This window comes from Pezoporus wallicus, unplaced genomic scaffold (assembly GCF_028554395.1).
Source record: "Pezoporus wallicus isolate ANWC-B61680 ecotype Strahan unplaced genomic scaffold, APGP_CSIRO_Pwel_v1 contig_13954, whole genome shotgun sequence".
NCBI classification, from domain to species: Eukaryota; Metazoa; Chordata; class Aves; order Psittaciformes; family Psittacidae; genus Pezoporus; species Pezoporus wallicus.
Genome location: NW_026638000.1, coordinates 3,184,262 through 3,203,170, shown reverse-complemented (window position 1 = coordinate 3,203,170; position 18,909 = coordinate 3,184,262). Strand labels below are relative to the sequence as shown.

General features: G+C 42.3%; 1 protein-coding gene across 1 annotated transcript in view; it reads right to left on the bottom strand.

Annotated features, from left to right (window-relative positions):
* Positions 1-5,245: 5,245 nt before the first annotated feature.
* CUNH10orf90 (chromosome unknown C10orf90 homolog) overlaps positions 5,246-18,909 on the bottom strand; it is a 69,957-nt gene continuing 56,293 nt past the window's right edge. Inside the window, exons 7-9 of the mRNA XM_057408691.1 lie at positions 7,321-7,384; positions 5,907-6,006; positions 5,246-5,363 (exon numbers count right to left, since the gene is read on the bottom strand). Coding sequence (XP_057264674.1) covers positions 5,325-5,363; positions 5,907-6,006; positions 7,321-7,384 — 203 coding nt within the window. The 3' untranslated portion in view covers positions 5,246-5,324. The remainder of the gene's footprint in view (positions 5,364-5,906; positions 6,007-7,320; positions 7,385-18,909) is intronic.

The following is an 18,909-nucleotide window of genomic DNA, read 5'->3' as shown; positions in this document are numbered from 1 at the left end:
AGAACAGGCTACATGTAATACGTGTTTGCATAAGGTCTCCCTAGAATTATATATCATCTAAAGACTAGTCATTGTAAGATACTGTAGGAGATAAAAATATTTAAACCATGAACCTAAAAAACACATTACTGTGACCGAGTTCTAAAAACCAAAAACAATTCTGCAATTAGGGGCTCTTTTACATCTTCCCATCTATGCAACACAAACCTCAAGCACTTAATTGCACTTCGCCTATTTAGTTATTTTATATAGTTGTGTGCATCATGAGCACACTTGGGCCATTTCTTCTCCTTTTTTCCCCCCTTTAATCACTCTGCAGCTGGTAGGGAAATGATACACCTCATTGTCTTATTCTGTGGGTCATCTAAAGTGGATGTTAAGTAATCCTGCCTGCTACATCTTTGGTACGGAACCAAGGAGAACTACGAAAAGTAAGATGCTTGACTTAGAGAATGAGGATGCTTTTTATCTTCAGTATGGAAATCATAGAATCATAGAGTCCTGGAACGGTTTGTGTTGGAAGGAACCTTAAAGGTCACCCAGTTCCAACCCCTTGCCATGGGGAAGAACAACTTACATGCCTCTTTCAACAGTTTTGTCATAGCTAAACAGTGCAATCATAGCTTCCCAAAACATCTCCAGAACCCAATACATCATCGATGCGGGCAGACTTTGTGCACTGCTCAACAACCAACACAGGTTCCTCTCTTTGAATGAGGACTTTGGGCAACCACTTTTGCAATTGTGATATCACATTTAAATAAAAGCTTACTACATATTTTCCTACATACATCAAGCTTCTCTACCTACAGTTATTGACAAGATTTTCAGTATCTTCTTTTACCCTAATCAATCTCTATGCCTAGGTGTCCTTGCATTTACTTCGTGCCACTTTCTAGACACCTTCTATGCAGAAGACCTCAGCTTGGGAACGGTCTCAGCTGGGGTTGGGACTTTGCACAGCTCCCATTGCATGGTGCTGACCTGTGGCCAGGACAGCAGGGGAGAGCAGTGAGGGCACCTCACAGGCATCCAGCCGGCTGTAACCCAGCTCAGCAAGAAGCAGACTGAGTAATAAACTACACAGGCTTAAGTCATAGCCCTTAATGAAATATGACCTTGTGGGACAACCCTATGTACTGTGTGTTCTGTCTGTGAACAAGTGGCCAGTCAATGCTCCTGGAAAGATAATTACCCACCCATCAAGGCACACAGGCATTTTTGTCCCTGAAGCCAAAGGGCAAACGTCTCTGCAGACAAGGCAAGCTGGGTGTTTTTAGCCATGGAGTTCTTACTGGGATGGCTGCACTGGGGAATGGTTTCCTAGAGGAGAGCTGCCAGGAACTTTATCCCTGCTTTTTGTGTTGTTTTCCTTGCAAATCAGCTCCCTCACAGAAAGCATTACTCTAACGTGACCAACCCCAGATCCTCAACAACAAAACTCCTAAAAAGCCTTACCCAGACAGTCTCCTCATCTATCTGAGCAGCTGAGTAAACTTGAAGAAGTAACTAATGACTCGCATACACATACACAGGAAAATATTTGGGTTTAAAATAAATCCCCTGAATACTGTAACCCTCAGTGCTTTACGTTGCAATGACTTTCGATCCTTAATGAGGTATTTCTGTCAGATGAAATTAATGATGCCAGCAAGCAAACAAACGCCACGTCTTGCACACCTAAACCACAGCATTCCCCGTGTGGGCTCCATTTTGGGTAATGCAAAATGACAACTCTACTGAGAGGCTTTCTGTTTTGGAAGGAGAACACCAAGTCAATGTGTTGGCAAGCCTATGTAGGCTCTGTGCTGTGACACCCCAAAGCCATCTCAGCATCTCACCTCAACCAACATTCATTAATAAATACCGTTCTGTGGGCACATAAACGTCAGTGGTATGAAAGAGATGCCCCAGTGAGGGATATGGGCAACAAATGGCAATGCATGTTACCAAAGCTGTTAATCCTTATAGAGCTGTACCAGCAGGAAAATGTGTCCCTGCTGAAGACACAGGACATGGGCTGACAGGCAGAGAACCCGAACTCAAACAACATCCAACAAGAAGGAAAATCACAGCATTTGACAAGTGTGGGTGATCCCCAGTTTAGGTTGGGAGCTTTCTGTGCCAAGTACTGTGCAATGGCAAATGTACACTTTACTTTGAAATGCCTGCAAGTCCACAGTGGAATTATGTCTATTTTTTTCCTGACTCTAAACTTCATTAACTTGATGCCTACTTGCATAGGGCTCATTTTTTTTCTGAAATAGCATTTTCCGGTACAGTCTATTTCCTATTACAATGACTAGATTGTAAAGCTGAAATGAATGTCAGAATTGTTTGCTGGATACATTACCAGATACCTTCTTTTCTAAGGCCCAGAAAGAAAAATTAGGTTTGCAAGAGAGATCTTTTATGGTTTTCTGAAGCAAAGGTTTCATATCATATGAAACATTCCCAGACAGTGATTTGCATCATGCATTTTGCTCACTAGGTTTACTCACGAGCTTATTTATACAGGAGAATTTCCACCTCAAATTGTCTTGTATTTGTCCTACAGATTTTGAAAATTACATTTAGATAAAATAAAAACATCTGGAAATAACCTTTTTACAAACCCAAAGGACTATGTGAATAGTGCATAGACTTTAAGCCCTTGAGAAGCTCAAGTACCTCATGAGCCAGTGAAGGTGAGGATGCAGCAGACCGGTGTGGTACCCTGTCTCCACAGATGTCCAGCAGAAGAAAGAGGAAACTGGATCAGTTGAGAAGTGTCTTGCCCTGGTCAGCATGACAATGCGGGTGCCAAGGGACAGAAATCTGGCTGAACCATGTCACACCAAGCCTATGCCATTCATTTCTGTTTCTCATGTGGTTCGTATTATCAGGAGGACCTAGGTGCTGTGATTTCTAGGGATGATCAGCTTCTCTCTTTGATATTCCCAGCCAGACAGTGAGAAGAACATCAAACATGCATATATATTTATATACGTATAAAATTCTATGGATATGTGGGAAGGATATTTTATGACAGATTAAGCTATCCCCCTTCAGTTCCTGAGCATCCTGCAGGACAAGTGTCCAATTTCAACATAAAATACTCTTTCACTTCTCATGAGGAATACTCTGGTTCTTCCACTCTGCCAGAGAAGAAGTGGGAAAAGAAGGAAAAGCTTTGGGGCTCTCTTCTCCTGGTGGCACTAGGGGCCAGTCCCACATGAGGAGACATCCCTGACAATGAGCATGGTGCTATGTGCCCCACAGATACTGAATATCAAATACCTTGTCTCAATTCCAAAACCTCTCGCTCTAGGGTAAGATTACAAGCAGGCTTAAATATACACAGTAAAGCAGGCTGAAATGTGTATAGTATTTCTGTATGGATGTGTGCAGGAAATAATGCTCCTTAAGGGTACAAACTTGATGAACCAAAGCTGCATTTCTCTGAAGTTGAGAAACTAGAGACTAAGAAACCAAAGGGAAGAAATGCTAAGCTCCTACTGAAATCAAAGGGGATTTTGGCACTGACTTCTGTAGGAAATGTCTCTAGTTGTAGTGAGCTATAACCAGACCAAAGCTTGAAAGATAATCCTTCAGATTCAGTCTAGGATACCATGTGTGGGTGCATTTATGGCTATAATTTATCACTCTGGTGGAGATCCAGCAGTCCACCAGAGAAAGGCCCTCCTTGTTTAAGGCAGGCCACATGTTTTTCCTGGAGAGCAGCAAGGGGGATCAGTGAACCCACAGGAGAGCAGCTCTACCAAGCAGCTGAGCTGCAAAGCTTGGTGGATGCTCCTACTTGCGGTCCCTTGTACAAGTTCTACTTGGAGCCGTTGTCTTCCAGACTTGACTTCAGTTTCCAGTACAGAACTTGCTTAAAAAGACTTCTTTCTGGGGAAGAACCATGCCAATTTCTTCCTCACAGCGAGCATCACCTTACCTTAGATGTCCTTTTGAAATGTATTGAACCAATTGATGAGGTTTTAAAGGCATCTATCTGGAACGCAATGTATTTGTTCAATACATCTTCTCTGTGAGCTAAAATTAACATCATTAGTCCTACTTTACCAACTAGGAAGCTGAAACACAAAGAGACAAGGTAATGTAACCGAGGCAGTCAGAACACAAGATATAACTAAGTTCCCCATGTCCAGCACAGGCCACACAGCTGGAGGCTATCGCTGTGGTCAAAGCCCAGCTCACAAACATCCTTCTTTCAAAAACCTTGACCTTACATCTCGAGCTAGATTAGAAAAATAAAGCATAGATCTCCGAGGCCAAATTCCAGCCTCATTCAAACACGCTCAGTTGAGTGTTTGTGCAACAGAGGTTAACACTTGCTATGTTTTTTATGGGCAATATTTTTTACCATAGGATTTGCGGCATGCAAAGGCCTCTCAAGCAGTTTCAATAATTGTGTTATATTTAACAGTACCAAATAAAAACATAGCAGTTGGATCAATATTATATTCATGTTTTATTCCATAAATAAACTCCATTGGTTTGTAAGCTGGTTGTTTTTGCTTCCAAAATGTACAAATAAAGATTTAAATATTTTTGGAGGAAACATTACAGATGGTTTTAGTTCTGCAGTTTTGATGCAAACATACTTCTTGGCACCACTTCTTAATATGCCATTTCTATAAATACTTAGTGATCATAGAAGTGGAGTAAAATATATATTACAATGAAAAACACAAAACCCTGTTATAATCAAGTTTTAAAGTATTGCTCTTTAACAGGTAAGCTTGCTATGTAGATTCACTACAGAAACAGGAATAGAGTTCTCCAGAGAGCTAAAATATTGGTCCCTTTTGGTATGTTAAGTATTAATGTGAAACTGCTGCTTCTATGATTATGAGAGAATGCTATTTCAGCTTGTTTCTAAACATAACAAATAATGCTTTTCATTTTTCTTTACTTCAAGGATTTAACTCACAGGATATCAATTAATAGAATACTTCAGTGAAATAAGTTGTCCAGATCTTATAAACCCATGTCTATGGCTACAGAGATACATCCTTTTTAAAAGATTAAGATAAATAACACCACTGTCATTCAGTATTTGCTTTTAAATGATTTAAATTATTTCCTCTGGGCAAACCAACCAAAAGGTGATGCTCTGAAACAGCTGTGCCCTTTTTAGACTGGTTTTGATTACCTGAAAGTTGCCTTAAAATTTCAAATGATATATAAATGTCCTTTCTTCATATAAAGATCCAAAGATAAGAAGGACACCTCCAGGTAATTGAGATAAGAGTGACTTTTATGGCAGTCAAAGGCATTCAAGATCCAATTAGGATGATGGGCAAAAGAATCCTTTGTCACTCCGTGTTTCTTTGAAGGAGCTGGTCCAGTAATTGCTAGGGAAAAACAATGCAAAACAACCTTAAGATCTTGTTAGAATACATGAAGTGGATGCAACTGATGCTGTAAGTGAGACAGTTTTAATATTCTCAGACTTCAAATCTGCTGCCTACATTGCTTAAAACTAATGAATAAACCCCCAAACACTGAAAGGTTTTTCCTTGTTGGACAGGAAAGGCGTCATTAGATGAGCAGAGAACTGAAACAAGAGAAAACTGATACTTGTGTGCAACATGGAGCAGGATTACCTGGGAATGCCTCAGAGCTGCTCTGGGATTACCTGTGCTTATGCAGCTTTCTACCACAACTAATTACTCATTTCTAAAAAACCCCAAAGTTTTGGATGCTTATTCCAACAAGGTTCAGCTGTTAATTCCAGTTTAAAGAAGTACCTAAACCCAAGGGCAAGGTTTAAAAACACAAAGCTTTCAGGGTGTGCACATGGTTAGCACAGGATCGCCAGGAAGGTGCTGCCTCTACGGACCCCACTCCCAGGTAAAGAAGGGGTTACAAAACTTGGCATTCCAGTAAATCCTCACCTTTTTAAAGTTCTCAACACGCAGTTTGTTACTCTGGATGATGATCCGTTTCTGTTTTTCTTCTTGTTTCTTTTTCACTTCAGGTAAATTGTCATAAATCCTGCAATGAATTTAGAAAGTTAACTCCACATGTCAGCCCTGGGACTCGCAAATCATTTGTTCTTCCTATGGGAAACGTTTGCATTCATTGCACTACTTCTCATTAATGGGCATCTCCAAGTACTTGAATTAGATTTATAAAATGCTTTTAATTGTAAATTATTAGCAATAATGTTTTTATATAAAAGCTGACTTGTTGAAAACCGCTTCTGGACTAAAAATGAAAGAGATGGGATCAGGTTATCTCAATGCAACAGCAACATTCTGCACCAGCTTCTAATGAGCTCAGTGGAATTGGTTTCAATTTATAGCAGCATAATTCAAACCAGAATGTGGCCTGTACGCTTTTTATTTTTCTTTTTTTTTTTGTATTTAGGTCACAAAATCAATGCCAAACAATTATTTTGACTTATTTTTCTAAAATATAAGAAAACCATCATTATATGACTGTAGACTGTTAAAATTTTTTGCTGTCATTAGGAACTCTTTTCATCAAGGAAAACATAATCTGTCCATCCTATAAACAGCATAAGTTGCCCTCAAGAAGGTGACTTCTGGTCTGATATTTTCCATTGAAGTCAATGATAAAATTCCAAGGAGTCTGAAAAGAAAGTTGGGCTTGTTCTCTGCATGCATAAAAAGCCTGTTTAGTTCTGATTTTAACTCATGATATTTTGTAATAGTGAGTTCTTGAAGCAGCCCGTGTTGGCTAGAGATTGCATTTTGGAGGAGAGAAATGGGACAGATCTTGAGCACTTCTAAAACCAGGATGAGTTCTGCATGGAAGCCATTTGCAGCTTTCCTTGCTGTAAATGATGGCATGAAATACAATGCAGTTAAACCAGTCAACACACTCCTAATAGTCTGCTGGAATTCCCATTCTCTGCGACATAATCATGGTAAATAAAAACCCTACCAAAGTGACTGTACTGCTTATATTTTTGAATGTCCAACATGAGATGGAACTGGATGATCTCTAAGATCTCTTCCAACCCAAACCATTCTATGGTTCTATGATTCTAAGAGGGGGTTGGAACTAGATGATCTTAAGGTCCTTTCCAACCCTATTCTATGATTCTATGACTTAGTTTTCATGCCATCAACCCCACACTATCCAAAACTGCTAGAAAAGGGCAGGGATGTCCCAGATCTGTCAAATTGATACGGTTGAAGAAAACCATGGGAATTGCACAAAAGCACAGCAAGCAATGTGACAGACCAACCCTCCAGGGTGTGAATATGACATGGAAATACTCCGCCTTAGGGGTGAGATGGCAGTGATCAGCAGTGAACTCAAGACCGAAGTGATTTGTACCTTTTAGATCTCATATGCATCTCCTTCTCTGGAATGAATCTTTCCTTTGGTTTGAAGAGGTTATCTAGAGGGAAAATAAAGTTGACATCGAAGAAATCTGTGTTTAGTGAAGTTTTATATGTCACACTTTATGTAGTCATGATATTATGCTGTCTCTGGTTAAACTTTTGATGCCTTAAGGCTGGATATCCAAATCTCTGCAGGTCAATGGGAACATATTTAACAACTTCATCTGGAGCTGGATTGGTTCCTGAAGCTGCTCTCCAGAAAGGGAATGATGGATAAAACCAGCAGCAACCACTCCTATAGCAGGCTTGTGATTGTCACATACAGCTGTGTGAGCCCTTTATTCAGAATAAGAGCCAGCAATGATTTCTGCTCTATCAAATAATCTACTTTGCCCACGTTCTCGTGTGCACAGTGGCCATATCCTCAGCTAGTGGTTGCACTTGATGATCTTAAAGGTCTTTTCCAACCTATTTGTTTCTATGATTGTTGGGAACCTGGCCTGGTGTGATTATTTCTGATTCAATTTACACCTGTTTTGCAGGGCTGTGAATTATTAGGGTGAGCTTTACGAGGAGGAAAATTATATTGCTCTTTCCTGATCAAATGCAAAGATATCTGAGATAATTCCAATCAGTATTTCCCTGGATACAGGAAAATAATTACTGATTTTAGAAGTCGGTGAGTGTCAGAAACAGGCAATTTCAACACCTTCCTTGCAAAAATGGTTTCTGAATGGGGAGGGATGGTGTTTGCACAAGGTGGGAAGCCAGTAAATACGTAATCAGAACTGGTTCTTGATGAAGGAGATTCTGTTTAACCACATTTATCAGGGAGAGGAGGGGGGATTGCTGCCTGCACATCTTCGTTATTTAGATGTGCACCAGGATGATGAAAGAAAATTCAGAAGTACAGAAGAACTGGTTTTACACACTGGTTTCTGAACACAAGGATGAACAAGAGCATTCTCTACACCCAGCCACATCCATGTGGTTTCTCCAGGGTATGAGCTCAGGGGTATAATGCCTTCTACAGTCACAAGAATCTGAATATTAAAGGTATTTGCCACTATCTTTGCAGGACATATGATAAATATACATGCAAATTTTAAGCACTTCCATTTTCCAAGACATAATATATATCACAGCAGGCACCGCATCGGCGTCTTGCTGCCATCTCACTCAAGAGGCAAAATACAATAATCAAAGCAGAGAAGTAAATACAGAGAATAATTCATTCCAGAACTGCCCCTGAGCAAGACCCAGTGACTGCTACCCAAAAAAGGCTCCTTCCCCACTAGGTTTCCTTCCCTGCTGTTGAACACACAAAATGTTTCAGGGATCTTTAGGGGAGATGTTTCAGCAACCAAACAGCCCCGAGCAGCTTACAGGGCTACACCCAGAGGCAAAGTCATACTCAGATTACTGCATTTCTCAGGAAAACACTACGTGTCCTTTAAGATCACTGTTGTGTCTCGATGTAGAAATAAAAGGGAGCTTTGCAGCAGTTCCTAATCTGAACACAAACTGAGAAGGGGTGGAAGCTTCCTCTGCCTGAGGACTAACTATCCCCCACTCAGCAGTTGCCTACTCTTAATCGTGCTTATTAAATCTTCAGTCCACATAAGCGACATGCCCAATTTGCTAGGAAAACATAATTTGTCTTTTATTTGTTAGTGGGTTTATGTTCATTTTCATGTTGATTAACTTAAAAGCAATAAACTCTTGGATGTTATTGCCTAGACAAGCCTGAAACTTAAGGAAGCAGATTGCCCATGACCCAGCTGGTCCTGGTGAAGGATTAGGGTCCAGGCCCATTGATTTGCTGAGACCAGTGTGGATCCCAGTGCAGTTCAGAGGAGCCTCAGCATAGCCTCTTGCTGCTTGAGGTTGAAAACCTCATTCTGATAGCTCAAGACTGCAGGATGCATCCCTTCCCTCAAGGCATGTACCCCTAACCTGGAGAACGGTATGGGATAAGTCTGAAATCATACAGAGCCATCCCTATGGGTTCTCTGCAGTGCCAAAACAAAAGCAGGAGGCACTTCGTGCTGCACAGCAAATCCAGGCATTTTTTTTTTTGCCTATGTGGTCCTCAGTACGAGATCCCTCATAGAACAACCAGTTCTATGTGTTCCCCTGTACTTGGGCACAGAAGAGAGGCTGAGGGCATTGGAAATAACACCCCAGAAGAAGCTGCACCACCTCCACCAAGCCATCACACAGTAAGTCAAGGCAAATCTCTCCTGAGATGCAATATTACCCAACAGCTCGACTAGCCAGTGCAGAGCCTGAGTTTCATATGATTTCCTGTACACTGGGAGTGACATCTGCTCTCAGTGCATAGGAACATTATGAATTCTTATTCAGGGAGTTTTCAGGCATAGGATTTCTGGTACAAAATGAATTGTTTTATGGATTCCCCCTTGTTTTTTTTTCCTAAATAGAAGCTGTTAATGACACATTAACACTTCCAGACCTCTGTGTGTAGACACCAGAACATGTGAGGGATGAAAAAAACCAGCCAGGGATCTGCAGGCCAGTGACCTATCTTGTAAACAGCATGACAAGCTCATCTCTGTGCTGGGAGGCACTGCAGAACCCGAAAGCTCTATTGATGAATCACAGAATAGAATCATAGAATAGTTAGGGTTGGAAAGGACCTTAAGATCATCCAGTTCCAGCCCCCCTGCCATGGGCAGGGACACCTCACACTAAACCATGGCACCCAAGGCTCTGTCCAACCTGGCCTTGAACACTGCCAGGGATGGAGCATTCACAACTTTCTTGGGCAACCCATTCCAGTGCCTCATGACCCTTACAGTAAAGAATTTCCTCCTTATACCCAATCTAAAATTGGTGCTTGAGCATAAGGCTCTAACTCCAGAATAATCCTCTCCTGATGGCACAGAAATGGTCTTGAAGGGCATCAAACCCTGGTGATTCTGCCTGGAACAACGTGTGTGGCTGTGCAGGTGGCTTTGAAGGGAAGGATTAGAAAGAAACTCTGAGGAAAATCCTCCAAGAAAAACAGAACTCTACCTTGGTTCCAAAAGTACCCTTTGTGAAGCAGCATGGAGTCAAAAGGTTAACACTTGTGGCTAAACATCCACATAGTATGGCTTAGCTCACTCTCAGGTAGCGATGTATGAGAAAAAAAATCATAAGCCAGCATCAAGCAGAAGTAAGGTTAATCCTCAATGGGTTTTAGGATTAGAATTCAAAAACATAATATATATATATTATATATTGGTTAATGTAATATATATATATTTTGTAAGGAAGAAGTTCTTTACTGTGAGGGTGGTGAGGCACTGGAATGGGTTGCCCAGGGAGGTTGTGAATGCTTCTTCCCTGGCGGTGTTCAAAGCCAGGTTGGATGAAGCCTTGGGTGAGATGGTTTAGTGTGAGGTGTCCCTGCCCATGGCAGGGGGGTTGGAACTGAATGATCTTAAGGTCTTTCCAACCTTAACTGTTCTGTGATTCTATGAAATGTACTGAAAAATACATAAAATCTGGTATAAACGAGAAAAAAAATCGTACGTGCATTTAAATAATATTCAATATTAGGAAGTGTATTCATTATTACAATATTCAATATTAGAAGAGTATACCTCAAAGTGGAAGAGCAGCACATGTTCGAAACCATAATAACCTGCCAAACGCATCACAAAGACCTGAATTAACATTCTTCCCTACCAAGCAAGGATCAAAGTGGGCTATAAGGCGGACAATTCCCCAGGTTGATAGTACTCCAAATTGCATTTTATCAAAGTTCCTTATCAAGTTTCATAGCTTTCTACTACTTTTGGAGAAAACTAGTCCAACGGCTAGAAAAGATGGGGTTTCAAAGCAGACATTCAGCATTTCCAGTGATGCCCTGCAGTTAAAAGAGGTACTGACAGATAGGCAGGAAACACTTCACTGGTGTTTTATTCAAACCTTGTGAAACTACTGGGATTCTGGTGTCTACACCAACAGTGTATCCAAAACACCTCCATAGCGGGTGAAAGAAGCTATTTCAGCAACTTGCAAATGAAGGTAAATGGGTCATCATGGTAATATATGTTAACTAATGCTAAACTGCACCTCAGACAGGATGAGTAACTTTCCTGCTCGGGAAGTTAGTAAATGTTTAGACAGAGAACAGATAAAATGATTGTGTTGGAACCATCCCCTGACTTCCTATTTACCAATAAATCACTGAAACACTTAAAAAAAGAGGGGCAAAATTTATCAAAGGCTGACCTCTCTGTCTGTCAGAATATGCATAACGTGTTCTCCTAAGATAAATGCAAATTATAAGTGTTAGGAGCTAAAATGTGCCTTTGAGGATGTGTCGCCAGTCCCTGAAAAGCAAAGCACTCATAGAGGCAGTTCCTTATTAAACTGCTTTTTTACTGAACTGAAAAATAATTCACTAAAAACCCATTCACCCAAAGAAATTTTATGATATAAAATATTATTTTAAATACTGCTTTTTAAAACCAACGGTCCCTTCAAAAATAAATTAGACTTGAAGCTAAGATAAATGTCAAGGTGGCATTCAGCTTAGCATCCCCATAACACTGGACTGGGAGTTCAGCCGGGGAATATAAAGTAGCGCCTATGAGCAGGGGTGCTGCACAAACCTTTGCACATTGTATGTCCATGATTTCATGCAATGAATTACTTCAGCTGCAGTCAAAAGATGAGGTTTTGGTATTATGAGAAGTGTAATAATCCATTAGTTAAAAGTCTGATGCTGAAGATTTGAACTTCCTGCTCATCTCAGAGAAATGCTGAAGCTCAAAAGGGGTCCTTCACCCAAGAGATGGTTTATGGGCTTTCCAGCTGCTCAGGTCTATCCTATTGAGACTTCTGGTCCTCCTTAATATTTCAGCCTTAACAATGGAAAACATCACTTGTATGTCTGAAAAAGCTGTTTTGAAGAATGAAAGAACCCCTCCCTTCCCCCCTTTTTCATACTATTTTCAGGCATCATGCAGGAGATTTCAGTCCACTCTGTCCAAATGATACCTGAACGTTCTTGGATTTCATTCAGCAAAAGAATTGCACCCTCAGCAAGTTTGCCGATGACACCAAGCTGTGTGGTTGGGTTGATACCCTGGAGGGAAGGAATGCCATCTAGAGGGACCTCGACACACTTGTGAGGTGGGCTGATGCCAACCTCATGAAGTTTAACCATGCCAAGTGCAAGGTCCTACACCTGGGTCGGAGCAATCCCAGGCACAGCTACAGGTTGGGCAGAGAAGAGATTCAGAGCAGCCCAAGGAGAAGGACTTGGGGGTGTTGGTTGATGAGAAAATGAACATGAGGCAGCTTCAGTGTGCGCTCACAGCCCAGAAAGCAACCGTATCCTGGGCTGCATCAAAAGGAGCGTGACCAGCAGGTCGAAGGAGGTGATCCTGCCCCTCTGCTCTGCTCTTGTGAGACCTCACCTGGAGCATTGTGTGCAGTTCTGGGGTCCTCAACATGAAAAGGACATGGAACTGTTGGAACAAGTCCAGAGGAGGCCACAAGGATGATCAGGGGCTGGAGCACCTCCTGTATGAAGACAGGCTGAGGAAGTTGGGGCTGTTCAGCCTGGAGAAGAGAAGGCTGAGTGGAGACCTCAGAGCAGCCTTCCAGTATCTGAAGGGGGCCTATAGGGATGCTGGGGAGGGACTCTTCATTAGGGACTGTAGTGACAGAACAAGGGGTAATGGGTTAAAACTTAAACAGGGGAAGTTTAGATTGGATCTAAGGAGGAAATTCTTTCCTGTGAGGGTGGTGAGGCACTGGAATGGGTTGCCCAGGGAAGTTGTGAATGCTCCATGCCTGGCAGTGTTCAAGGCCAGGTTGGACAGAGCCTTGGGTGCAATGGTTTAGTGTGAGGTGTCCCTGCCCATGGGGGACAGGATGGATCTGGATGGAGCTGGAACTGGATGATCTTAAGGTCCTTTCCAACCCTAACTATTCTATGATTCTATGATTCTAATTAATTTGCATCTTACCTGGCCTTTCTAAGTCATTTTTGTTTGATTAGAGCATGTAGTTTTGAAAAGCATAAAATACTTGCAGAAAATAGCAATTATGAAAGAAGGTATGACAGATCTTGTAAATTTATGAAGTCTTAATTCAATCCTTGGTAAAATTTGCCCCAGCTCCTTAATCCTAACTTCTTATGCTACAATTTCTAATCATAGCTGAAATCATAGATGAAAAGACATTTTACTCCTGGATTAAAATGTCCATCACCAGAAATTCAGTTTCCTATTTGGCTACTGTAAGACTCCAATGAAATTCTCCCCCAGCAAACTGACTGAACTTTGTGAGTCACCCATGACAGGGCACATAATTTCAATGCTGCCATCATCATGCAGAAAGCTCTTCAGATTTGAAGATTCTCCGATTTATTGCCACCTTCCTTGCACAGGGGCTGGCTATCTCCCCCCTTCATGAGGATGAGGGCACAGAGGGGACATGATGCCACCCCATTCACTCCATCACCTCTTCCCCTGTCGTCACAGTAAGTCTGAGCATCAGGCTCCCAAGGGACCTTGTCACCCAGTGCCAATGACCTGCAATGATGCACTGCTGTGCTGACTCATCGCCACTGCTCTAATAAACGTGATGAAGAATACTATCTCAAAAATAGGTCATTCCTCTTCCTAATTCAGTTACCTTGCTGCAGCTTAGTCTTCATTCAGAGCTGTCAGCCTTGACCAAGAAACCTGGTGCCAACACGGTCGGGGGCACTACTGCTAACTGTGAGTGATGGAGAAAAGGAACCTGAGAAATGGCACAACTGAAATCACACGTGATTAGAGATGTGCTGGCGGCTGCAGACATCTCCTCAGCCACCAACGACATCTGAAGACCACAAGGGATGCACATTAACAACTGCAGGATTTGCTGGCTGTGCACTTACTGTAAATCCTGCGATTACCATCTCCTCCTCTCTCCACAGCCCAAACAAAAACCTCCCTGGCTTAAAGCTTCTTAAGAAACCAACCCCTTGAAAACACCAGCAAACAAACAGCAATCCTCACCCCCCCCCAGGCTTTTTGCAGTTACAAGAAAGCTTTTTGAAGAGGTTTACATTCACTACTGAGGAGGTATAAACCTGACTCCGAAGCAGTACTAAAGATACAGGATTTGGAAACAAATCCAGAGAAAACACAGCAGGCACCATGGCAGGGGTTGAACGCTAACATTCAACTTACATTGCCGTTTCCAATGAACCACCACCCTTGCAAAGGGAAGGAAAATGGAAGGTAAGAAAAAACCATATGTGCCTGAGAAATTTCCTTGAAAGCCCTCAAAGTGCTTGCGTACACTAAGATCACAAGGCTGTTCATTATGCAGACTTAAAGGCCTATAAACAGCTGGTAGTCCTGTCACTGGAGTAATTACATTAAGGTTTTGGAGATTTAAATCCAGTTATTTGGGCATTGTTTCTATTCAGTTCATCACAGTGGGATGTCTAATTTGCTCGACATAGTCAACAGCCGAGTAGTCTATCTTGGACTAATTAGCACTCTCCTAATGCAGCAGCACACATTGCACTGCACAAAAGCGAGTGTGAGAGTTGCAGGTTCTCTGCCTTCAAAGTGCTCTTGTGATGCTAAAACCTTCTGCAGGATCAACACTTTCGTGTTGTTAAGATTCCTTTCAGGGCTTCGGAAAATCCTGCCCATGACTTACAATTAAAACAACTTGGGGGGTTTTGGATGGGAAGGTTAAACGGGAACTGCACAGATGTTGGTATTTGTATGGGAATGATGTCGAATGCCAATTATTTCTTTCTCCCTTTAAGAAACTAAAGTTGTAACAACACTGTCAAAACACTGGAATGATTAGTCCTAGCTAATCTTTTCATGTTTTCAGTAAAGACACTTCAGTCTGATGGAATAATCTCGGATGGAGAAAAATCTCTGAAGGTCAGTGCTCTTATTTCTGGGTGAAAACCATTTTATTGAAACAAAAGCTTTGAGTTCAGAAGCACATAAACAAGCTTATTTCAGAGAGATAATTGCAACAAACTTGTCCAGTGCAAAGAGAAAAAGCCTCAGGCTGTGGTTTAATCCCCATTGACATCTGCCACAACAGCAGATTGTCCAAGGGGACAATCCCACCTCTCCTGTGCTGCCTTCCCCCATGGGCATGGATGTGCATGTGGGGAATGGACAGGGAATAGACTTGGGTGGTGGAAAACTAATTCAATAACTAATGCCATTGCCAGTGCTTGCAGTAAGTGTGCTGCAGCTACCAGCTCTGCGAGCACCTCGGGGCTGCACAGACACATGCTGCTTCTGCACCCAGCCACAGAAGTGCCTCTAATCCATCCCTGGGGTCACTGTGTTGGGGTCAGTGGAAATTAAACTCATCAGACAAATTGCTCTTAGGAAAAAGACTGTTTGAAAGTGTGTGAGGGCGTCCTGGCAATGAGCCCTGTGAACCTTGGAGCCTCAGCGCTCTACCTCTACAAATCCCAAAGACATCAGGAAAGAGGAAAAACGAGAAAGCAGGAAACCATCAAACTGAAAAAGGCAACCACAAGATCACACTCTGAAGCCTAGAGGTGCCATCAGTACAATTCTGTATACTTAAGCAAGTTTCCGGGTCATCATTTTACTCTCTTGGGTTCTTAATTTCAAGGGTTGTTTCAATGTGTGTTGCTGTGGAAAAGCTGCCTGCTTCCCAAGACCAAAAAACCTGAGGGCTATCTGTGGCTGGGAGAGATTTCTTAAGACTAGCAGGGAAAACAGAAGAACCACCAAATAAAATGCCAGTGGCTATGGGGATGTGGCAAAGCAACTGTCTTGCGTCTACAGAGCTGCCCAGTTCCCTTGACTTCTAATGATGACTGAGGTCTAGTCATCATCACTGTTTTCGTCTTTATACATGGCTGCAAGAGGCATAAACTTCCAGATGACTACAGGAATATACATGGCACTGTAAGGAGGACATAGGGCAGGGCACCCCGGACAACTGGAGGGTACCCTGGAAAGCAACGATTGCAATAACACAACATTGAGCCTCAGCCACAGCCCCTGTTCCCAGGGTTGGTGTCACAGTCATCCACTTCTGGACCACAGCTGACTAACCCAGGTACAACCAGAGATGGAGGTGGCATTCAGGACTTACTGTGTTTGGATAGTACCTAAAGGGGTCAACAAGAAACCTGGAGAGGGGCTTTGGACAAGGGCCTGTGGGGACAGGCCAAGGGGAATGGCTTGAACCTGCCAGAGGGGAGACTGAGATGAGCTCTTAGGCAGAAGCTCTTCCCTGGGAGGGTGCTGAGGCGCTGGCACAGGGTGCCCAGAGAAGCTGTGGCTGCCCCATCCCTGGCAGTGCTCAAGGCCAGGTTGGACACAGGGGCTTGGAGCAAGCTGCTCTAGTGGAAGGTGTCCCTGCCCGTGGCAGGGGTTGGAGCTGGATGAGCTTTAAGGTCCCTTCCAACCCAAACCATTACAGGACTCCATGACATACAGACACGCTGTAGGATGGTATTTTTGCTCTTCTGGCCAGTTTGACCCCTGCATAAACCGCAGGCTCTTTACCACTTGAAGAACTGGTTTTGAAATACAGAATCAGGGATGAACCCTGCCATGTGTGCTTTGGGAGGCAATGCTGCTCTCTTCCCTCACCACCTTCCACCTTTCCTCCTGCCTCCCCTGTGCCAGTTCATCTGATCACACCACTGTTTGATGAGCTGGACCAGTCATTTGATCTGAACCTCAAAGAGGGAAACCTAATTAATAATAACCAAAATCCTAAGAAAAAATAATTAAAAATAAGTAAAAAGCAGCTCCTGCTATATCAGCTCACTGATCCAACTGAAATGGGTGGGCCACGGATGGGCCACATGCAGAGACAGAGCAGGCGGTGACACTGCTGCTTGTGCCCACAGTCTGCCTTGCTTCAGGCTGTAATATGAAATGGCATCCTTAAATCACTGGGATATTGGTGTCCACATCTCACCTCAGTAAATGGAACTGTTCTTGCACCCCTACAGTTGCATTTTCCTTCCATTTTCCTTTTGTTTTCTAATACATGACACAAAGACCTTCATTGCTGTAAAAGCACATTTTACATGCTAAAATGGCCTTTCCAGAGAATACAGAATAATGATGACAACAAAGGAAGGGAAGGAGAGGCTGCGACCCTGGTGGAATGGGGATGTAATCAGCAGAGACATCAGAAGAACACAGACATCCTTCGTGAGCATGAGAGAGAAGCCCTTGTCTCTTCTGCAAGCAAGAAAAACTTGGGAGCATGGGTAGGAAACCAAGACCCTCCACTCTGGGCCTCATTAATGATGCTGCTAATCCTTCTGCACAACAGCATCCACCAGGAGAAGCCCTAAAATACCAACTGTCAGGACTCGGAGCAAATTAAATACGCTTGGTACACTCCTACACGGCCCTCTGGACTGCAGCCTATGCAGTTGTGCTTTATTGGGGGTCTAGGATTTCCAATATTAATCACAGTTATGCTTAAAGTGACACTTTTGTCATTACAAAAATATGAAGATCTCACAAACAGAAAATTACATGAGGGCAGATGTGTTGCAGAAACTAAAGATTCTCTTTAGACAAATTTCTCTTCAAAGACTAGCCGCTGAAAGAGGGAAATAGTAATTTACTTGAATAATTAATATATTTCAATATTATGCTTTTATTGCTCGTTAAGCAAGCATAAAGATTAATCTTTAATTATAATTTCAGGAGAAATAGGTTCAACCTTTCTTTGTTGTTTCATAATGTATTTGGAGAATGGTTTGAGGGACTGTTGAAGCCAACCAAAGGGGGAGATATTTGCCATTTCTTCTAAGATATATGACTAACTCCTGGCCTGTGCCACTGCTGGGAGAGCTTTCTGGTGCTGGTGCAGAGCCCCAGCACTGCAGGGCAGTGTGGCCCCGAGAGCTCTCAACCCAGGGAAATTAACTTGGATAATGGAGGTGGGGGAATGGATTTTAGTGAGTCTTTTAAATACAACTTGTGTTTTGTGCTTTGTTTACTTCTGTTTATTTAGTTCTTACTATAAAAACACATTTCCTACCTGATGAAAGATAGATGCTATCATACCACTACAAACAGCACAGCTGTAGCGAAAGCAATTGGTTCTCTGCAGTGCAAAGCAGGAAAAGAGCCCAAGATGGGGACTAGACCCAGCTTTCCTGCACCTAATCTCATTCCCCAGGAAGTGTTTCCCAGTGTTGAGGACATCAAAGGTTTTCTTTCCTGCTTGTTCCAGGTGGCCCATCTCATTTAGTGTTTTCTATTGATTTACTCTTCAGAGGAATAACATGGCTTCAAACAGCCAGATTTAAAACCAAAGTGTAAAGAGCAATGGCAATCAATCAAATCAATCTTTTCCTTTAGTCAACTGAATTAAGTAACAGCCAGATGGCAATTAAAAGAAAAAAAAAAAAAGAAAAAAAAGAAAGAAAATCAAAAGTAATTTATTGAATATCCTGTGTCTAGATAATATTTACAGAGGTACTATTGGGAGGGAGCTTCTCAGAGAGAACTATTTTACTCGCTGGATATTAAGTCCTTTTACCACTAGGGTAATAGCCCAACATAATCAA